Below are 22,178 nucleotides of genomic sequence, written 5' to 3' on the forward strand. Positions count from 1 at the left end.
AGCAGAGTTTCTTTGATGATTTGCAAGGTTCTCTATCCCTGTGTCTCCTACCAAGCTCCTTGCTGCTAGAAGGATGGGCAGCATCAACTTTCAGCAACAGACTACAGAAAAAGAAGGAATAAGAATTATTTTTGAAGCTATGAATCTGTTCATTGAAAGACTAAATGGTTCAAATAAAGACACCTACACACAGAAATTAGCAACCAGTAGTGAAAAGTTGGGTAAAAGTATCTTCCATGAACATGACACATCATTTTGGCAGATTTATCATGTTATCTAAATAAATTAATATGTATTAACAGTTAAGATACATAAATACATAGTATTGTTTCCAAAAGCATGGACTCTGGGCTCATTTCCTGTAGAAGTCTATGGGAGTTCCGCAACAATCTTACTGACAACAGTTTTGGTGAACAATGAATGATTTTGGAAAGCTCTAGCATCTGTTAAGGGATATCTGCATTCTGCAGGTATTTGGGAATAAAATCAAGTGATGGGTACAGGCTCCTGCAATATGGGGCTCAAAGGGCTCCGCTTCGCAGCTTCAGATCCACACCAGTCCAAATCATTGCATTTCCCTGCATTTTTATACATTAGGTTAACAGCAGAGAAGAGACAGAGAGCCAGTGTCTTAATACGGTATCACATGTGCACATTTGCCACAGCGATATATGGACAGTGAATGTGATGAGAAACAAATCACAGGAGAGCAAAATTTAAAAAATGACCTAAAATGTGCATTTTATTCCATATCATTATACAATGTTTACATACAGGTATATTTGTAAAACTGCTCAAATAAAGTGTGAAAAACAGTGAGGCAAATATCGGTTTATAAATTCCTCCCCACCCCCCAAATCCACACAAATAAAATACATTTTAAAACAATCTCTTCCAATTTTATGTTTTCTCCTCAATTTATTGAATCTTTCATTTCAACATGAAAAATACAACTGAATGAATACTCAAGGTGAAATACTGACCTACACTTCTGTATTGAGTTGCAAGAACGTAATTTGGAACCTTCGGAAGCCTTCACTTTTCTCTGGTGCCTGCATGCCTTCATTTTACTGAATTAGAAGGCACAGAAAGTTTCAATCCTCACAGATCAAAAAAATTCTGATAAAATAAATTACTGTGCTAGACAATTCCTGACTTGTCTGATATCAAACAAAAGACTTGAGTAGAATCTTGTTCAAAATAGCACCATTTCCACATGATCTCTCTTGAACATGAATGATTCTCCTCATTAACAGTTATAGTTGGCACTTGAGGTGGGACACTTTCTGCCACAGCCAGGATTCTTCAAAACACTACGCATACTGAATTGCTGAACTCTCTACAAAGTGTAGGTAACATTTTGGTTGGGAAATGGCACATTTAAACCATAACATAATGTAGCTTAACCCGCATATGGCTTGCCCATTTTGGTGTTTCCCTGACCCCTGCCTGATGAGTTATAGCAGATGTTCTTGTGACCGTGGTGAAACTAAAATAAAGACATGTTTATGGGGTTTCACGGCAAGCAGGTGTAAAAATAGTAAAACAAATAATGTGGTTGCTGCTAAGAAGGTTTTCACATGTTGTTTAACTCCAGTAAAGTTTGATCCAGCATCTGATGCATACTAAGGTTTTCTTCTTTGGCATGCGCCACTTTCTCTGTTGTGGGATTAGAAAATTAAAACGTGAATAGCAGTTCTTTGGAGGCACTGATTCTCAGAACATGAAGGCATGCAATCATCATTTCTGTCAAGGGGTTTAGAAAGTCAAGAAATGTGCATGCTCATAAACACTGATGTCTCCAGAAATTATAACTAGAGAGAATTCCAAATTAATTCAATAACCAACAAGTAATGCTAGCTTAGAACAGTTCACAGCTGCATTTGTTAAGAAAATGCACTGCCAACAGATATAATTCTTGCACGTTCTGGAAGCTTCTTGCTTATAGGAATATGAGATGGTAAGAAGCTTGGTTTGGTTTTCTACAATAGAGCAATAAAAAAATTAAGTTCTTTGAAGGTCCATACCTTGTTTCAGGTAAGTCAGAACTTACAAAGACCAAAACACCACAACTAATCAGGATTCACTTCAGTGAAGTGACCTTTTAGAATTTGTTTCTTTAAGAAAATAAATAAAATCAAAGTCAGTAGCTTTATGTCGCATGCACACTTTTATAGGACAGTCTTTTAATACACTCATTTGATACAATAAATTAGCACAGTGTTCTAGAGCTGCATCCTAGAGCTGTATCCAGTAATAGTCACTTCATAAGCAATGCAAGCATACCTTTAAACTGACCAGGTATTTTCAGATGGAGCTCCCATTCCTAGTTTGTTTGCTTTAAGTCAAAACACAAGCCCAATTCATAGCAACAGAAAAGGACTGCATTAAGGTCTCCAGATAACAAAACAGCTCTAAGTATGAATCCTGGTGAACACTTTGGTTTCATTTACATTTTAGTAAAATTCTTAGGCCAGTTCATGATGTCAGGTAAACTGAGTGCCTCTCTACAGGACAGGCTGTTTCTTTCTGGACACTTCGCTAAAAGCTGTAGTTGTTTACTGAAGTAGGAAGGAGCTCTTGCATAACCAAAGAGCTTGCTGCTCTTACTGTGCACATGCTGCTCCTACTGTGCACACAGATAATGAAAAGTCTCATCCAGAAGAGGCATTTTCATTATTTTTTTCAAGAGAAATTGAGAATCTAATCCATTAATTTATCACAGGATCAACAGTCTGAAAAAAATCAATTTCTAAGTTTCTTGCTTATTTCTACATTTACTGATTCATTCATAAGGAAATTTGGAAGAAGTAGTGTTTAAACAAGTGAGTTCACAATACAGTCACACTAAAGTTTAATCCTCATTCAATGCCAGCTTTAGTTCATTAGTTAGGCGACTGTTTTGCTCAAGTTGCTGGTAGAGTTGGTCTGTACAGGCAGCAAGCAGGTTAGAAGAGAAAAAAAGAGGCAGAATGAAGACAGATTAGACAGAGAAAACAGTTAAATAAGAGTTAATCAAGAAACTGGTCACACCACAGACAGTTCAGTAACACACAGAGAAAAAAATTACCTTTTTTTCTAGAATTCTAGTAATTAGCTACTCCAAGGAATAGCTACTACAACCTATGAAGACTGGCTAAGACTTCTGTTGTGGGGAACAAATGTGAGACAGGTAAGTGCGAAGCTATATTCCTAGGATTAAGTCCTGCTTTAAACCTTTCTGTACAGTGTGTGAAGGATGTGTTTTATGAGTGCTATTTTTCCTTCTAAGCTATTTAAGGTGTGGTGGAACCCCATTTGTAGGTGGAAGGAAAGCAACTGTGTCACTACCTGGATAAGAGCAGGCAGGAGGCATCCTGGCAGTCAACTACCACTAGGACTGACTCAGCCCACACTCCTTTCCTGGGAAATCTGAGAGCTGAAATGGTATTTCTGGTATGGAAATATATTTCTGTTGCTGCTATCAATATGCTTGGACACCATTAGACAGTTGAGTTGTACTTTGTAAGAAAATAAACTCAAACATTTGGTGAAAATTAAATGAAGTGTGAGTACCTGTATTGCTCAAATACAGCAAGAGAAGAGGATGGTTTACATTCGAAGAGAACAGCCACAGCTATGTTGTGGCAGTGCATTTAGTGAGAGTTCTTCTGTGGAGTGAAAGTTCTATGATGGCTTTTGACTGTCTTGCTTTCTCAAACTGTCTGCATTATTCTCAACAGTCTAGATTCAAGCTACACTCCTCTTGATCTCTAATTACTCCCCTACAGAAAAGGGCTCTTTCTGATTCATTTCCACCAGCTTCCTAACATCTTTCACAGAAATCCTCCACCTCTCCTGAAGGGTTTGGACACAGCAATGGCAAAGCTGCGTAGTAAGCTGGTCAGTAGAATGTGCTTGTATTGTGGGAGGCGACCCCTCATAGCTTCTTCTCCATCCTGAACTCCAACGACCAATTCAGTAAAGCCAAGGCACATTTCAGAGCTACAATCCTGGACTAATAACAACTGAGTCATATGTCTGTTATCAGGATAATGTCATATATATATGGGGAAAAAAAAGATCAAAACCTCAGAGTAACTAACATCTCACTCTGTTTGCCAAAGCGTTTAGTCATTATTTGGACATGACAATAGAATTTGAAATAAGAAGTTGGTGCTTGCCATCATCACAGAAACTCCCCTAACTCAGGCAGATACAGTATTTCTCACCACCCGAAAAAGTCCAAAACCCCCAGGTAATGCCCGAAAGCATTTGCCAAGCCAGCCCTTGAAAACCCACAGGCAGTCTGCCTAACTCACAATTTATGAAGGAGGTAGAGCCAAGGGCTGGCTCCATAGGCAGCCACCTTAGGCCAAGCAAGAAGTTCAGTCCCTAGTCCAGACCCAGTGAGGCTCAGTCTCCACATAGCAGAGAGTCCAGGCAAAAGAGCCACCAGATCCATCCCCACACTCCTGTCAAGAAGCCTCCTGTACATGACTACACATGGCCAGATCCTGTAGCATGCACAACAATGCACAGGTCAGATTGTGACAAGAGTGCTGAAACACGCTGCAGTGAGGAACCACAACAGCCCTGTGGACTCAAGAGCAGTGCAGCAGGGCCAGTCATGAGTTATGTACATGGCCATCTGCATCTCTGCACTGCACTACCCATCTCCAGTATTGTCCAGCAATTCATTCTACAGTGCAGAGAGACCATGATGTGTGTGTGAAGGAAAAGGGAAGATTTAGATACTGATGTTCAAAATCAGCATGTTAGAAATTACCAAGTTTCTACACTGGATTTGGCTTTTCTGACACCTTTTACAAAACAGTATGGCAAGGAATGGAGGTGAAAAACAACACTGCTGACACAATAAACCAAACACAATAGATTAAGGGCTCGGAGTTGCTGTACCATAAGTTACTCTGGCTCTGCTGACAAGTGACAGCTGACCACACTCCCCAGAACTCTTGTATTTGCAAAGTTCACCACATTAGCTTCTAGCATTTTACATATGCTCACCCCATTACATTTGGTTAACCTTCACACTAACAATGCCACTTATCAGTTGCACTGCACATGGTGCATAAACCCATTTCTCTATTGCAACTCATGGGCAATAAGTTGTTGGACTTTATTATCTGGACTGTGTGGAGCTGCTGATTCAAATCCTGTACTTGGGCTTCTCCCCATAGCCAGTAACATCAGGACACGTGTCAAGGGATAAAGAACTAGGACAAGACTGAGTTATCTGACTGTGGCAGGGAGGAAGATGAGGCATCCATTTACAAGCCTTACTTGGAAAACAAATTTGGAGAGGGAAGGAAATCAAGCCTAGACTGCACTGCTGAATAATCTTGAAGTTGAACAAGTAATCCACATTGTTCTAGAAGCTAAAAGCTAAAACTCACCTATGCCATGAAGAGTTTACTCAGCTTTGGAAGTTTAGCAATATATTCAGTGACAGGCATAACTGGAAATCAATTCAGTTTAAACTTATTTACTTTAACATGAACTGGAAAATAACTTTTTCTTTTGTGAAGAAAATGAAGTTAAAATAATGAAATAAACACTTTCATTTAAAATAACAGTACAAAACCCTATAGTGTCAGTATTTAATGCTTCATCCTTATTTAGGCATTGCCAAACCAACTGAAAGGCAGTGTTTATGTTTTCAAGCCTGAAATCTATGTAGTGCTCCACTTTGCAGCAGAATCAGTTCATTATTAGTCTAATGAGTTTTTCTACTCCAGCTCCTACACTCCTTTCTCGTGAGTCAAGTCAGAAGTCTGAGATAAGTGGAAGGCCACTGAAATCTCCTTGCTGAATTTCCAGTCCTATCATGCCATGCAAGAGAAGCACATTGAAAACAAATCCCAGAAGTTAAGAAATAGCAAGTAACTTCACTGAATAATTAAGTGAAAGAGGGGAGAACATTTTTGCGTCATATGTAAAGGAACATTTTTAGGTGGAAAAAAGAACTTTAATGTTATTTATATTGCCCACTTAAATATGTCTCAAACATTTCAGTTAACAAACAAGCATATTATAAAGAAGTATTAAGCATAAAACTAGCAGAACTTTTAATGTGAAAATCTGGTGTCAGAACTTAACTGCACTCTTGGCCATGCTCCCATGACCAAGTGACCCCAAGGAAGCAGTGCTCTTGCAGATTTTGGTCTAACAATAACAACTGAAAAATTCCTGTTACATCTATTTGTCATTTTATCTGCAACAGATTTTGAGAAATGCTGGACAGTTTTGACCTCAAAATACCAAGAGTGGCATTCTCACCCCACAAACTGCTATGGATGGCTTTACACTGTCAACATCCAGGCAAAAGTGTTTGCAGAAAAAACAATGGAAACACCAAAAAATTAAATCCCTAATAGCAAAAAAAGCTATTTTTATTAATAACTGAAATAGTTATTTAAATAAATAAGAAGCAAGGGAATAGCAAAAGGGATACAGTTGGGATGTTTATTTTACATTGAGAGATGTAGAGTTTCTGTACAGCAGAGCACAGAGCATGTTCTGAGACAGGTGCTAGAGGCATAGAGTCAACTAAGCTAGAAGACAGAACAATGAGCCCATGAAACATCCAAAGCTTGGAAAGATGTTTTATCCAACCTGATGAGGGTGTCTTTGGAGAAGTGAAGCAAAGAAAATTATCTGCATGAAAAGAAAAAGTGAGATAAGGAAGGAAATAAAAAAGGTGCAGTGAAGAATTGCAAAAAAGCAGTAACAGCACAACAGAGTCCACCATGCCGAGAAGACTACTAGAAAAACACCACACCATGCTGGGATTGGAATGCTACGTAATGTCTTCGTTTACTGGCAAAGCAAATTTTAAAGTCTGTTCTCCATTTAGAAATATCTCAAACTGAAAAAAAAATACTGCAATTTCTGTACACAGAGGAGGGAGAGGGGGCAATAAAAAAAAAAGAAAGAAATAAAAGCATACAACATCAGACTCCCACTAAAAAGCAGGGAGAGAGAGGAAGGTAAGGGATGCAAAAAGCAAAACAAAAAACACATGTGAAATATGGGTGCATGCAAAATACATTTCAAGCACTGAGTAAAGCTTATGCCTTGCTGAAAGCATGCCAGTTTCCAAAAAAAAACGCTGAGACTCAACAATGCACCTCACAAGCAATTGAAAGCCACAGCTCTTCCTCTTTCCCATGTCAACTGTACAGGATGAGGTAGAAGCATGGGAAGGTGGATTTAATACAGCTGACCTCCGTTCAGAGTTTTAGGCCGATGGAGTAAGAGTCAGTTTGCATCAAACACTGCAAAAACCAGTCACACTTTACAACTGGTCACTCTCCTGCTTTCCAATACAGTGTCTTTCTCCTTATGAGTGAAGTTGGTATTATCACAGCTTTTGCATGTGAAAACTGAATCACTCCTACACTTGAAATCATGCGCAGAAGCAACCTACAATTCAGTTGTAATTTCTATGGTTTTAAATGATAAAGTGTTGCAAATTACTATTTCAAATCCATCTCCACAGCTGTAATTTAGTGGTAACTGCTGAAAATTTCAGTTAGGGAAATTTACAGAAACATCTTCCACTATCAGTAAAGAACACAGGTAAATCTGAAGTTCTCTGAAACTTTTCTAAGAACTTTGCCAGAGAAAAACTGTGACAGTGGAAGAATACACTCCAAATGCAATAAATGACATTTCCTTTGGTAAACTGAATGTGATGGGCCACTTGCACAGAGGTGAACTGAAAGGATCAGTGCAGAGCTACTAACAAGACAGGACTGGAGATACAGAATGAAAGAGGAAACACAAGTCCACTAAGCAGCTTACAAAATCACCATGAGTATTTACCAGGCTAGGCACAACACTCACCCACACTCTGCCACGGTAAAGAATTGTTCATGGTATTTTGTACACCTAGTCTCGCTAAAGGAACACATCTCTCACTACACAGGGAGTGTAATTTCATAATGCTGGAACTGCACAATTAATGAGGGCAGGGAAGCAGGTGCAGGCACAAGCTGGGAAGACATTTACATGGAGGTCATATCGTTGAGAGCGTGGTCCAGCTCCTCACTGATGGCTTTGTACTTCAGTTTCTGAGCATATAGCTCATCTAACGTTCCCCCAAGGGAAGGCAGAGGTGTGCAAGGAAATGGAGAGTGATCACAGGATGGAAGGTGAACGTGGTGACAGAGGATATCATCCAAAGCCGTAGGAAAGGGGAAGAGCACACAGAAAGAGGTGTTGTGCAGAGACAATAAATTTACAAAATTAGAGAATTGGAAAAAAAAAAAAAAATCAACGGTGAATAGCTTTATGCAACAAAGTCATTAACTGCACTGCTAGTGGTACAACCTGTGATACAAAAGAAACCAAAGAAAGGGAAGCAAAATCCGTATTTTAACATGGATTTTTGTTTTAATGCACATTAGGAGTGCACACAAGATCTAGGGAGAAAAGATACAGAAATGCAGCTCAAGGAGGATGCTTCCATTTATTTTCTAACACTTTTTTTTTGTTATTTTAAACCACTCTAGTTTGTGTAATGCCATAAAAATCAAGTTTCTTACAGCTAGTTTTGTTCCTTCTCTGCCTCCAAGTCAGTGACAGTAGATTTTCAGCAGCTACCTAGATATTTCACATCCTTTGTTGTAGGAATCAGGCTGCCACACCAAGTAATCAAGCTTCTTAAAAGCCTAGACTTACAATAATGCATCTAAATAGTAAGCACTACTGAATTATTTTCTCCAGGAGAGAGTGCCTTCTACTATTACACTGCACTGCTGAAAGATTTATCAAAGCCTTAAAAGAAACACTCTAGAGTTAAATAATCTGTCCTTCTGATTATGTGTAGAATTCATTAGCTTTACTGAAAAACAGCAACTGGCCTGCAACAAAACGTCTGCCCTGACTCACTCTTATCACAGCAATAAATTAGGCTAGCTTGCTACACTCCTAATTATTAGAAATGTAATGCTTCAGCAACTTCTTAGCATGATACTTGTATCTAATCATTTACCTTATACATTTATATGCTTCCAAGTAGAAGAATAAAAAGCAAAAAATGAAAGGAGTCTTGAGAACACAAAAGAAAAAGGAACAGGGCAAGAGCAAAACACTGTTTACCTGAACCATTTAAGTTACCGATACATTGTAGTGGGAAAATATTTTGTCTATTTTACCCTTTAGGCAGACCCATTTATATTAGCAGGACAAGTCTGATGAGTAGAATTGGGTACTGAGAAGAAGTAAACAATAGGAGAATACAAGATGCATGCTTCTGTAGTAAGTGAGAAAAACAAAACCCCATACCTTCTAAGTCATCAATGCTTTTCTCCAGCTTAGTTACCGACCTCTCAGCAAATTCAGCACGAGTCTCAGCCTGGAGTTGAGACAAATACAGACTACTTCAGGAAATTGCATAGGTCTTATGAACAGAGAAGCGATAATTGAAACAAGTAAAAAAGTACACTGACAGGAGGCAAATAATCTGATACTCATTTTCAGGAGAGACATTTAGCACTAAGCTGTCTCCAAAACAACATGTCCATCCTTAAAGCAAAGCAGTCTTTATATTAGTCAGTTGCATTGAAAGATCTGTTGTAAAGAACAGCTTTAATTTTACCTCTTTCAGTTTGTCAGTCAGGACTTTAATCTCCTCTTCGTATTTGTCTTCCTTCTGTGAGTACTGTAAATGAAAGAGGATATCAGACATTAAACCAGGTATTCTAAATACACCATAAAATACCAAATTTGAGACTCTAACAGAACAGATGTAAACAATAAATTAATATGGGTATAACTACAATAGTTCCACTTACCAAACTTAGGTACTACACAGTTTACTGGAAGAGCCAAAATTCCCCTTGAGTTGTATTCCAGTGCTACATGGTGGGAACTTTTGAGTAGAAATCAGTACTAGTTTTAAAGAGGAGTGGCATTTAGAGTAATTTAAGATTAGCACACAAGTGCCATTTTGAGGGACATACTATAAATAATATTTAATCCTGTTAGACTACTTAACAGAACATGTGATCAAATCATAGTGACCTATTTGGAACTAGAAGGAATGCTAGGTTCTGATAAGAGCCAGCTATGAATGGAGTAGTAAGTCCAAGCGCTTCTACTGACAGCGGACTTGCTGAAATGCTGCAAAATGATCAGCATACGAAGAAAACCCCACATGCCATTCCAGATGACAATGTAAGGGATGCATTCTCACATAAGTCTCTAGCCTACCTTCTCAGCCTGAGCCTCCAGCGACTTCAGGTTGTTGGTCACAGTTTTCAACTCCTCTTCAAGCTCAGCACATTTGCTGTTATTTCGGAAGGGAGGCAGGAAAGGGGCGGATGGAAGATTCAGTCAAGCAAAAGAAAAAGGAGAAAATAGGGGGAAAAGATAGGGAAAAATGAAAACAATTCCAGAGCAAAAGAACGGCCTCAAAAGCAGCTGAATCCATCACAGATCGAAAGCAATTTTTCACAATGCCAAATTCCATTTCAAGTGTACATTAAGACAACAACCAAACAGAAATTATCTACAACTCTTGACTTACACAGAAATAGTTACATAGCATTTACATGTGAGACAGTTCAGCTTCTTTTGGCTGTTCAAGAGATCAGTTTTGAAGGTAAAAATGATAAATAAACAAAAAAAGAGACCAAAGATAACCACCGAAGCAAGATGCAAGGAGAGTAGAGAGAATAGTGAGGGCTTCTTTGTTACTACTGAGTGAGCTAACTGGCTACTGAAGCTGAAAGACTTGTGTTGCAGTCAAACCTAGAAACTGTTTATTAGTATCAGTACCTTATCCTCTGCAGCCATTAATGCTTTCAAGGTTTGATCCATTATTCTTAATTGTTCTTCCAGCTGTCGGACTTGGCTGTTAGTGAACACATGAAATGCACAAAAGCCATTCACAAAATCAGTGTGCAGGTACAGCATGCAGTGACAAAACACACACGTACACATGTATGAACACATTTACTTTGGCGCTGACCATTTATTTCAACCACTGGAGTAAATGAGCAAAACATATAGCTTTAAGCTGAACACATAGTGTACTGCCAATGTTTCATGCTGTTACAGTTGTCTTGTAGCACCTCACACATATCTCAGAGTAGTTCAGCACCTACCTTTCTGACAGCTCAGCACGTTCCTCAGCACGTTCCAGGTCACTCTCAATGATTACAAGCTTACGAGCCACCTATAAGAAAAGGCAAATGATGATCAAGGATATTATCCTGCTGCAGCACACATCACTTATTTCTAGATCCTGTGGAACAGGTTCTTGGGTGTTGACCAAAACCAGGAAGGACATCCAAGTTTTCATTGTGGGACATCTCCATTACTCAGTTGGGTCTCTGTTATCTGACAGGAATTCTCTTTCATTCACCAAAAGACAACTTCAAAATACTTTTCTCTCTAAGAGATTAGGGAATACTTTCAACCATTTTAGTGTAAAGATCTGAACACACATCTCCTGCCATCTTGTCCCTTGAGGTATCCAGGTGCCCAGTTTTCCTTTCACACCTGCTAAGAGTGGAGTTTGTGGTATCTTGAACTTAGAAGGCAAAGGAAGGAAAAAAAATTGAAAGGACAGGCACAGCCAGAAGGTCTCTAGAAAAAGATGACCTGTGCCCAAGAACTGACCTCTTCATACTTGCGGTCAGCCTCTTCAGCAATGTGCTTAGCTTCTTTAAGCTGGATCTCTTGGATTTCCATCTTCTCTTCATCCTTTTGGGCTCTATTTTCAATAACCTTCATTCCTCTAACAGACGTGAAAAACAAGACATACAAGGTTCAGGGCTTGCCAATTTATCTACAGCTCTATTACTACTGGAATGCAGCTTTCAGACAGGTGTATTAAGGTGAATGACACACATCAGATACTTGATTCTTCATACCACAGATCTAGTCCTGTGCACTCATGCTTCAGAAGATCAAAGGAAAGAAGCATGTCTTAGGAAAAAACAACATCTCATTTGTATAGCTTTTACCACAGTTCAGCTCTACTATTCTTATTCACTTCAAATTGAAGGAAAACTGATCTCACAGAAAGGTAAATGAGGGGTTTTGCTTCTAAAGACCTTATGACTGAAGTCACCTCTGCTGTTACACTCATTGTGAAACAGCACATTACAACCCCTGCAGACTGACCTGCGTTATGTTTATGGGTCAAATGGATTCCTGTGAGTTTTGCCATGTCAGAGCCCTTGAGCACTGAAGTTCTCTGTCCTATGCATAAGCAAAATTTAACTCCTTCATAACAGGGACATTACGTATTACCCCCTTCATGCATTTTTGACCCAAATCCTCTTAGCTATTTCACAATGCACTGAGCCTCAGATGCCTTTCTTTTCAAAACACTGCATCATTAGTGAAACAGAAATAGAGATGCAGAATAAAGATACGTAGCTTCTTTCCCAATAAAGCAGTATTATCAAAGATATATTTTACTTCTACAAATTGAATTTTATATCTTCCAAGGTCACAGATTTTGAGTTCCTAACCTACTTCAAGTACTTGTGGAAATCCCAGCCTAAAACTGAAGGAATTACCAGGCTCTCGCTCCCTTGCTCATCTTCATGCACCAATGTCACCAACATGGCAACCAAAGCTTCTTCCAGTACTTTGATATTTCCCAGGTCAGATTTTCTGCCCACAATGAAATCAAGAATCACCTGACAGTACCAAAGTACAAATGACTCTCAAAAAGTTGTCATCCAAATAGAGGAGTCTAGCCTGGGCCAAACAGTTTTCCCAAGATGTGCCATGATACAGCAAAATCCCTGCCCCACTTATACCTTATCTTTACAACTGAGACATGAAAAAGAATTCAAGCCTACACATTTTGGGCATCTCTACAGACAAGCTGTAAGTGAAGTCCATGTAGGCAAAGAAAGAGTGGGTGACACATGTTCAGAGATATAGGAGTGGTTTAATTTATTTCCTTAACCCACCCTGGCAATTATCATCTTTGTCATAAGGGTAGCGATCCATTCAAGAGTGGCCCCACCCACCTTTCACTCTCATCTGCAGCCTTCTCAGCCTCCTCCAGCTTCTGCAGGGCAGTAGCCAAGCGCTCCTGAGCTCGATCCAACTCTTCCTCAACCAGCTGGATGCGTCTGTTCAGAGAAGCTACTTCGCTCTCAGCCTAGGCACAGGAAGAATAGAAATTAATGCACAAGGTATATAGCAACTATTGTGAAAGATTATTCCACGTACCTGCAACTGCCACTTAACAGCACTTGAGGAACTTCTGACTTAATCCACTCAAAAAAATCCCATACACAGCAATGTGCCCTCATTGAATTGTGAAGTTATTGCTTAATGGAGGAAAAAGTGATTAATGCTTCCTTTAAATGAAGCGCATTAAGGACTGTACGATTTGTACTAGAAAACATTGCACTGGAAGAATTCTGCATCGTTCCCCAAATATTTTCTGTTATTGTACTTACAGATATTAACCAACTACAGTCTTCCTCTTCCTTTTTTTGTTTTAATCAAATCAACACAAGCTACTCTGTTCTTCTAAGTTATCCCGAATCACCTCTTGCCATATTTTGAGAAGAATTGTCACAATATTCCCCCAAGTTCCATAAGAAAGCTTCAGTGTAAACATGCAAAAACACACCCAGATCAGCATTTGCACTAAGAGCTGACACAAAGACAGCAAGAGAACATACATTTTGGAAATGCCTGAATACCTACAAGTGTTGTTTAAAGGGAAGTTATGCAAGAGCTGACAATAGCAGTACTGGCAGAGACATCTTGGAAAAGCTCTGGTACAGGCAGCAATTGCTTAAAATGTTTTCCCCCCGCCCCATACTGCCATCCTCAAGCTTCCTCTAGATTTGTCCCTCCTGCATTACCTGTTCACTTAATTTCCTATATAGCACTTGCAACTCATCTGCCTCTTATCACTACAGGCTTTTTACTTCTGACATATTTAAACCTATACCTTTTTAACTTGCAGACTAAAGTCTGTAACAGTTCTTTTGTAGTAACTTAATTACTAAACATAATCTCTTTCAAAAGAGATAAACTGTATATTAAAAGGTCATTATTCTAAAATCACTTCTCGGAGTAACAGTTACTCTCAGTAAGTACCAAACCCAATCAGCTAGATGAGGAAGTACACACCTGAACATCCTGTGATGTTTAGTCGGGGGTACGACCAACCCTCTGTCTAAAGTAGCTACCAAAAATATCTATCTGTTAATCTATGTAATTTAAAACTTAAGGAACTGTTATTTGTTGGTTTTACTATACAGTTGGCCACAGCTAAGGTTCTGTCGTACAGAACACAAGGAAGAACAACTTATGCACTGGATAAATAAAAAAACCTAACAGTAACATTCTAGAATGATTTGAAGTTAACACACAAACAGAGAAGCAAAAATGTATTTGAACATTAATGAGTACTGGCAGTGAACCAGGAGTAGAAAAGACTTGATCCTCAGAGATCCACATTATCCCAAATATAAAATCTTCAGTAGAATGTTAGGAAATATTTCTTCACTGAAAGGGCTATCAAACATTGGAATGGTCTGCCCAGAGCAGTGGTGAAGTTCCTGGAGGTGTTCAAGTAGTGTGTGGACCTGGCACTCAGGGACATGGTTCAGTGTTCACCCTTCAGTGCTGGGTTGAGGGTTGCACTGCATGATCTTTGAGGTCTCTTCCATCCAGATGTATTCTGTGATTCTGTGTATTTTGTAATCAAGCAGCACTACTCTAAACCTGTATTTTCAAACTTCTTAATGTAAAAGTGTGGTCATTTTGATTTGAGAAAGAAAACAACCTTTCATAAATATTACCCTTGGCAATTTTTTTATGTTACAAGTTAATTATTATCATGTCAAGACTCCTCATCACGATAAGAGCATACAATATGCTAAGAAAACACAGGGTGACTAAAGTTCAAATTTTCACTTCCTGCTCCAGTAACTCAATAAGGGTTTACCAACCAGCCTTATATGGCCCAAGTTATTCTTCTGCTAAGCAGGACTTCTTTCCTTATATGGTAAGGAAGGAAAAAACCCCAGTGACATTAAGGGGCACTCCCACAGCTAACAGACAAACATAGCCTTCTGCAATTTTGCCACAGCACTTATACACCACATATTTTTACAATGAGTGATGACATGGATAAGTTACTATTGGATGTTAATTATTACTGTTGTAAAAGAGATTGTTTTCTGAAAGAAGGAAGAAAAATGTAATCTGAAAGTGTGACTACCAACCTCCCCTTGAGATGCCTGTACTCAAACCAGAAGAGAGGTCTTTGTTAAGGCAACGGCTGCTAGTCACAATCTAAAAACTTCTAACAATCTGGTTTAACAATCAAAAGCTGTAAGCTGTGATACTTTTTGGACACAGCTTTATCTTTTGTGTTGTTTGCATATCTGTACCTTGCACAGGAGGAAAAAACAAACCAGAACAACCCTAGCTGATCACATGCTGTACACTAAGGGAAGGGTCAGATTCACAGTTCAGCTTGCTTGCTGCAGTGTTCTCAGAGCTTCCCCCTCAAGTATGCAGAAATATAGCTGTGACAATTAAAAATTTAATCTCTCCATAGCCAGCATCACATAAGTCTACATGTGCCTGTGCATTCAGTTTCCTTACTTTATTCACCCTAGCACTGACTCTTCCAAACAAAAACTTACACACTGTAACTGTCCTCTGCAGAATTGCACATCGTTCACATAAACCAACCCCAGGGAAGAGCCAAACATTAACCTTTTGGATCCCAAGCCTGACAGCAACGGGGCTGAGCTCAAAAGGGAAGACTTTGCTGGCAAGCTAGAAACACTTCTCCAATACCATTCCTCCTTCCAGGAAAGGTAACAGCAAAACTTCCTATTTCAGTGGTAATCCCTTCATATGGTGTTTAGAACAGTATGCTACTGAAAGTAGGAAAATTGCTGTCTTTTACTCTACAAACCTTAGAAAACAAGTACAGGTATTTTAAAGGCAGAAATGCTTATGAAACAAGTTAATGACTGTGCCATGATCCCACACTAGAAAAAATGTATATGTTATGGGATTTGCAAGAATGCGTTAGCTACACAAATGAAAGGAGCCATATTTTGCTCCTTGGGAAGATCACTTGCAAGTAATTGTAAAGCTGTTCCTTTAAACTTGCTACCCCAAAACCCCAGTACTATAAGGAAATCAAAGAATCACGTTTTCTACTGTAATTAAGCACACAAATAAGATTTTTTTTTTTCTTTGTGTCCTCCTACACAATTACTGAAAACACTAAAATGGCTGCAAAGAATATTTCGGAAGGAAACTAAGTTACAGCTGTTAGATTTCCTCAAGCAAAGCAAACAGCCCTATCAGGTTTTTCGGTCTAACTGCCACTCTTAATTACATCTCTCTGCTAAGTGAGTCCGTGCTGCTCACACTTACTCTTGCCTCTGCCTAAAACAGTGCCTATTGTTCCCTGTCCATCTTAGCTGGGGTTTTGACAAGCCAAACATATTACAGAAGTACAGAGAGAGGAACCATGTGATCACACTGCTGTGGTGTTTTCAGGTACTGTGGGTAAGTACTTGGACATGGCCAGCTCAGGGTTAGTCCCAAGTACATTACTTCTTAACAGACAGCATGCTGACTCCCCACAACTGAACTTGTTTGGATGGGTTAAACAGACAACTGGCACTTACAAAACTTAACTCCCCTCGCCAAAACCCAAACAAAACCATAACCTAATACAAAGAACCCCGCCTCCTAAATCTCAACCACGTTGCCTAAATGGAACCTCATTCTATCTCAGCATTTTGCTCCTGGCCAGCAGATCTAGTGCGGTATACTGAAGCACCGCAGCTTTGCCGGCCCCACACTTCGTCTCGGTTTCGAAGCCGAAGCATTGCAGGCCTCCGCCCGCAGTGACCTATTGCTCACCTGCGCCCCCGGGCCTGCCCGCGGAGACCAGCGGCCTCCGCCCGCAGCGTGGGGCGGGGCGGGGGCCACCGCGGCCGGCAGGTAACCATTTTATGGGAGACCGTAGCAAGGGCGAGAGCCGATCGACCGCCGGTGGGGCTGCCGCGAGGGCCAGCCGCTCACGGGGGCCGCAGACCGGCGGCCCAGCCCGCTCCCATTGGGCTGTGGCTCCCGACCCGAGCGAGGCAGACTGAATAGCCGTACCTCCTCCCGCAGGGCCCGCTCCTGGTCCACCTCCCGCTGCAGCCGGCCCGCCCGCTCCTCGGCGGCGTCCGCCTGCTCCTGCAGGCTCCGGATCTTCCTCCGCACGGCCTCCAGCGAGCTCATCGCCGCCATGCCCACGTCTCGCTTAGCCTGCACCGCCTTCCTCCGCCCTCCCCAGCCCCGGAAGTCCCCCCGCGCCGCAACGCACCGCGCACCGGGGCGGGGCTGCCGGCACCGAGCTGGGAGCGGCGCGGCACACCGCCGGGGCGGGCAGGGAGGCAGGTCCCGTGGCCGGCAGAGGGCTCCGCGGCGGGGCCAGGCTGCACTGCAGAACCAGGGTACCAAGGGAGCAGGGGCGGCGGCCGCGCTCAGGTGGGCTGGCTAGAGCAGCAGCGACCCCTGGCGGCACAGTGCGCGGCCTGCCACGGGCCGCCTCCCTCACCCACCCAGGCAGAGGACGACTTAGTAACACCGAGTAGTCCGCCCCCGCCAGCCGCTGCTGCGCACGGGGAGGGGAGAGGGAGCTGCGGCTGCCCTCTCCCAGGTGAGGTGGCTCAGGGGATGTGCCTAGCTTCCGCCAGGTGAGTAATACCGGCGAGGTAAGGTCTCCTCGCCTCCTGTGTGAGCCGAGCACACCCTCGGGAGCCGACACTCCCTCCCCTGCCCGTCTTTTTCCTAAGGCTTGGAACTATCCAAACTAGTAGGGCAAATACTGGGTCAACTGCAATGCCTCAAAGATACTCCACATCACCAAAAAAGAAAGACACCTTTAAAATGGAGACATACTCCATGCATACTATTAAATACAACATTTACCTTGATGAAAACAAGCCAGACACTTGCCTACCCTTTGCCCGAGGGATGACTGCAAATAAAATTGCTCTCAACTAGCTTCCAAACGCTGTTCCTCAGCAAAGGAAAATAGCACTGGGATTGGTTAAGATCTTTCATTTCAAAAAGAGAATCTAGTAGCATTTCTCCTGCCTTCATCCTTCGCAAGCTATTTCCAAATAGTCTGCATACTTTTCCTTATAAGGAATATCTCCCCTAGTTCCTCTGAATAAGTTAAATAAACGTCCTGCTAGGAAGTTGCCTCTCATCTCTGCAGCCATACACAGAAGACGACAGACATGAGATCCACACTGCACACAGAATCCCCCTCTCCCATTCCTATTCATGCTTATGTTTGTTAAGTTCTTGAGTTCTCTTCCAGTGCTATACAATTTGTCATACTGAAGCTACAGCTTTTCTATCCTTTGTTTGTTTTAGAAGTAAAATAAGATAAAATCATGTTGTCTTTCATGTAAAGCTGGTTTTTAACATTTCCCCTTCTGAAAGTATTCTTCCTCCCCCTGAAATACTTTGTTTCATCTGTGCCAACTCCTCTTTTTATTACGGCTTTGAGGTTAATTTTTAAAGCTGAGTTCCAGGAAAAAGATAGTTATTGCTTTGGGAATACTATGGTTTCACCTAATCCTGTCATTCAGAGCTCAGATTTACTCAGAGAAATGGATTGTACAGCAGCAGCCATAGAGAACTTGACCTTAACTGCAGAGACAAACTCTCATGGTTTCATGCATGCAATACATTTAATGCATGTCAGGGGCAGACAGGTGGGTGGGATGAGGGCCTGGGAGAGGCTCAAGCTCTAACATTATTACCATATAAAGTGCTGAGCTATATATATCTCCCAGCTTGCTCCCAGGATCCCTGTCCTCTGAACTGCAAACCTAGCAAGTATCGTCTTCCAGACAATTTTCTCTCAGACAAGACTGAACTTTTCTTCAACAAGTGAAACACTTCTAATGATTTCCAGGAGAAAAAAAAAAAAAAAAAAAAGAGGATTTTTTATCTTGGAAACCAGTAAGTGAGCCAAACTAGTATTCAGCAACAGCTCTAACTCATCTGTGCCTCAGAACAGCTCTCTTAAAACTGAACTCGCAGCCCTTGCTTTCCTGGATCTTCTCCTGTATTTACTTGCCATTAACTGATTCACTATATATAGTTAGTGTTGCTCCAGCCTGAGCCAGTTTCCCCATCACCTGAACAGATAATCCATTCTACCTTCACATCTAGACCATCAAATACACATGAAAAGCACGTGTTGAGTGAGCAGAAACCCAGTCAGATGCCTCTGATAGCGTGCAAACCTCATGCAAAGAGGCAGTGCTGTGTTTTCCCACCTCCCTGCCCAGGACCTGCCTGGACTCTGCCATCAGCAAAGCTTTGGAGTGCTGCTTGGTAGGAGTCCTGGCTGTCCTGTGCCAAGAGAGTGTGTGGCTTCTGCATTGGGGTGGTGGTGAAAGGGATGGGGGTAACTTACATCTGTGGCCTTTTTGTCAGCCAGTTCCAACTTTTCCTGTGCATCTTTAAGGGACTCGGAGTATTTGTCCAGCTCATCCTCAGTGCCCTTCAGCTTCTTTTGTAGAGCCACCAGCTCGTCCTCCAGCTGTGATACGGGCGGAGAGTGGTGGAGAGGGGAGGGTGGGCAGGAAAAGGTGCAGCAGGCAACGTGATCGTGCAAAGGGAGAAGTGCGAGTGCAGAACAGACAGAAAAGACAGACGGACAGAGAGAGAGAGAGGAGAGAGACAGTTAGATTCTCTTTGCTTGCGGCAAGGGCACGATACCTTGGCAGCATTCTCCTCTGCGGAGAGGAGGCTATCTTCAGACTTGTGTAGCTCTTCCAGCACTTGGTCCCTTGTATCCTCCGTCACATGCAATTGCTTTTCCAATTGCACAATGTCATCCTCTAACTAGGTGCACAAGAGGAAATACAACGCACAAATATGTTTCTCTCTGTGCTTGGAAAAGTGGGAAATTAATTTATAAATCTCTTTCCCTTCCTCCCTCCTCCTTCAGGATCTCCCACAAACTTGCAACCAATGTGTTCCGTCTCCCGGTCCCGTCCCCCCCCCCAACAAATAAAGCACCACGTGTAAAGAAGAGGGGCTGGAGAAGACCAGGAAAATTGGACACACAACCGGATGGGTAAGGAGCTAGCATCAGACAAGTCTGCCAAGTGGTGCTGGAGAGGGAAAGCACTGCTTTAAGTGGCCTCTGCCAAATCGCATGTCCGTTTACTGCTAACCAGGTGGTCAAGGCAGCCTCTCCTTGCCGTGCCCTTTCGACAAAGGCACTGAGTGCTCTAAGGCCACGTGGCTGTCCCAGGGCTCCCGTTCCCCAACTGGGGGTGCTGGAGGTTCAGAGAACGGCCTCCTGGCGAACTCCCGGGAACCCCCAGGCAAGTGATGCCAGGGAGAAGCTCTGCCTTAGGAAAAGTTAAGCCAGTAACGCAGGCGGTGGTGATGGGGGAGTACAACAAGGTACACTGGAGGAGGAAGAAAAAAATAAAGTGAGAGAGAGGAGTCGTCTAGTAAGACTGGGGCCCCGGCGCTGGCCGCGCCCGGGCCCTTGGTGCAGACCTGCTTGCTTCTCTCCTCCGCTGCCTTCTTGTCCGCTTCGGCTTGCTCGGCTCTATCCAAGGCATTCTCCTTGTCCAGCTTCAGCATTTGCATCTTCTTCTTGATGGCATCCATGGCGGCGGTGGGTTAGGGAGCGTGGACGCGCTAACTGCACCCGAAAGCAAAACCTGAAAAGCTGCGGGACACCTCCGAGTCCAGATCCAGCCGCGGCCCCCGGGGAGCGGCGCGGAGCTGCCGTGTGGCAAGGCTGATCCGAGCGGGACGGAGCGACGTCGGACTGCAAGCGGCGGGCAGCGAGCGCCTCACAGATATGTACTTTCCCAGGGGGCTGACTGCATTCCTCAAGACATCCAATACTTTTTTGGAAAGGGCTTTTTTTTTTTTTTCCCTCCCTCCTCTGTCCGTCCCTACCCCTTTCCCTCTCTCACTCCCTCCCGGCTTTTTTGGGAAGCCCAGCGCTCCCATTCGCTGCTGCTTGCCATTTGACCATAGATATGACTATATATGGGACGCGATGGGCGAGGTAAGGCGGGGGAAGTAATTTGTTCCCATTTCCAAATAGGCAGGACGGGACATTTCGCTGCTACTCTTGGGAGGAGAGGCGCAAAGGGTTCTGAAAAAGGCAGCAAGGCGCAGAGTCAAGGAGGCGGCTGCGCGACACTAGCTCCATGCTGGAGCAGTCCCCACCCGTGGAAATCAATTTCTGAAAGCGGGAGGCTGGCGCCACCGGCCGAGGCTGCGGTTTGATGGGCTCGAAGGGGTTAACTGCAAGAACGTACGGAATTAAAACGTTTTAAGACCTTCCCCTCTGTAACCTGAGGCAGGGGAGGGAGGGGATATGTCTACCGCGTAGTCAGGCTGCAGCAAGTGCGGGCGGTGGGGGTGTTAGGCCGGCCCGCACAGCGCCGAGCACCAAGAGCAGACGTAGCGGCGAGGCCTTGGTCGGGCGGGCTGGACTGCGGGCTGGGCAGGGACTCACATGAAGGGGATGAAGAGGAGGTGCGACCCAGACCGCTAAGGGCATAGGAGGTTGTCCGCTCCTCCCTGGGCCCGGGAAGAGCTGCCAGCTGCTGCCTGTGCTTTCTGGCTCTGCAGTGAGCTGTGCCTCGTTGCTGCACATGTAAGGAGTGAAAACACTGTATTGAAAAGAAACGGCAGAGGGAAGTTACAAATCCCCACCACTCGCAGCTCCAGACGCCCTCCTGAGGGGTAGCTACAGCTGCCAGAGATGGAGCCCCGGAGAAGCTACGACAGAGAAACTGACTGGAGACGTGGCTTGCACCCTGTGCCTGCAATGCCAGCGAAAGACAAGCAGCGGAGTCACAATTAGCAAAACAATATATAACTAACTGGAGAACTATTTTTGCTCCTGGCGGGTCTCTTAGTCTCATCAGCCCAATGAGCAAGACCCAACACGCTACACTCTGTCCCCACTGCACGTTCCCTTATACAGTGCAGAAAGTACATGGACCTGCATGAGCCCCGCTGGATTTGAGTTGCACAAAGAGAAAATTAAGCAGCTTCTTTGTCTGGGCTCAGTACTTGCAGCTGAAAATTCCTCCCTGGTGCTGTCACTGGATCAGCTGAACTGATGCTACTTTGCAGTAGGAGGGAATATC

At 42.9% G+C, this 22,178-nt stretch overlaps 1 protein-coding gene across 28 annotated transcripts; it reads right to left on the reverse strand.

The window, feature by feature from the left end:
• Positions 1–715: 715 nt before the first annotated feature.
• On the reverse strand, positions 716–20,887 carry TPM1 (tropomyosin 1). 28 transcript variants are annotated; one of them, XM_064157418.1, is made up of 11 exons: positions 20,560–20,887; positions 19,765–19,890; positions 19,460–19,585; positions 13,002–13,135; positions 11,632–11,749; positions 11,115–11,185; positions 10,786–10,861; positions 9,605–9,667; positions 9,292–9,361; positions 7,849–8,092; positions 6,568–6,657 (listed from the first exon to the last, which is right to left on the reverse strand). In XM_064157418.1, exons 1-10 carry the CDS (start codon positions 20,671–20,673, stop codon positions 8,010–8,012), a joined length of 981 nt encoding a protein of 326 aa, XP_064013488.1. In that variant the 5' UTR covers positions 20,674–20,887; the 3' UTR covers positions 6,568–6,657; positions 7,849–8,009. The 28 variants fall into 28 exon arrangements, with proteins under 28 accessions (XP_064013487.1, XP_064013478.1, XP_064013477.1 ...); XM_064157417.1 differs by lacking the exons at positions 6,568–6,657; positions 7,849–8,092; positions 10,786–10,861 and adding exons at positions 716–1,659; positions 10,219–10,294 and having other exon boundaries at positions 20,560–20,878; XM_064157402.1 differs by lacking the exon at positions 19,765–19,890 and having other exon boundaries at positions 6,567–6,657; positions 8,014–8,092; positions 20,560–20,883.
• Between the last annotated feature and the right edge of the window lie 1,291 nt (positions 20,888–22,178).

This window comes from Pogoniulus pusillus, chromosome 17 (assembly GCF_015220805.1).
Source record: "Pogoniulus pusillus isolate bPogPus1 chromosome 17, bPogPus1.pri, whole genome shotgun sequence".
Taxonomy (NCBI): Eukaryota; Metazoa; Chordata; class Aves; order Piciformes; family Lybiidae; genus Pogoniulus; species Pogoniulus pusillus.

Excerpts from the sequence above, each read along its gene's own strand:
- TPM1 (XM_064157390.1), bottom strand. The coding sequence starts at position 20,673 with ATGGATGCCATCAAGAAGAAGATGCAAATGCTGAAGCTGGACAAGGAG. Across the intron at positions 10,862-11,114 it reads CGTGCTGAGCTGTCAGAAAG|CCAAGTCCGACAGCTGGAAG; the intron begins GTAGGTGCTGAA and ends GTTCACTAACAG. Across the intron at positions 9,362-9,604 it reads TGACTGACAAACTGAAAGAG|GCTGAGACTCGTGCTGAATT; the intron begins GTAAAATTAAAG and ends TCTCAACTCCAG.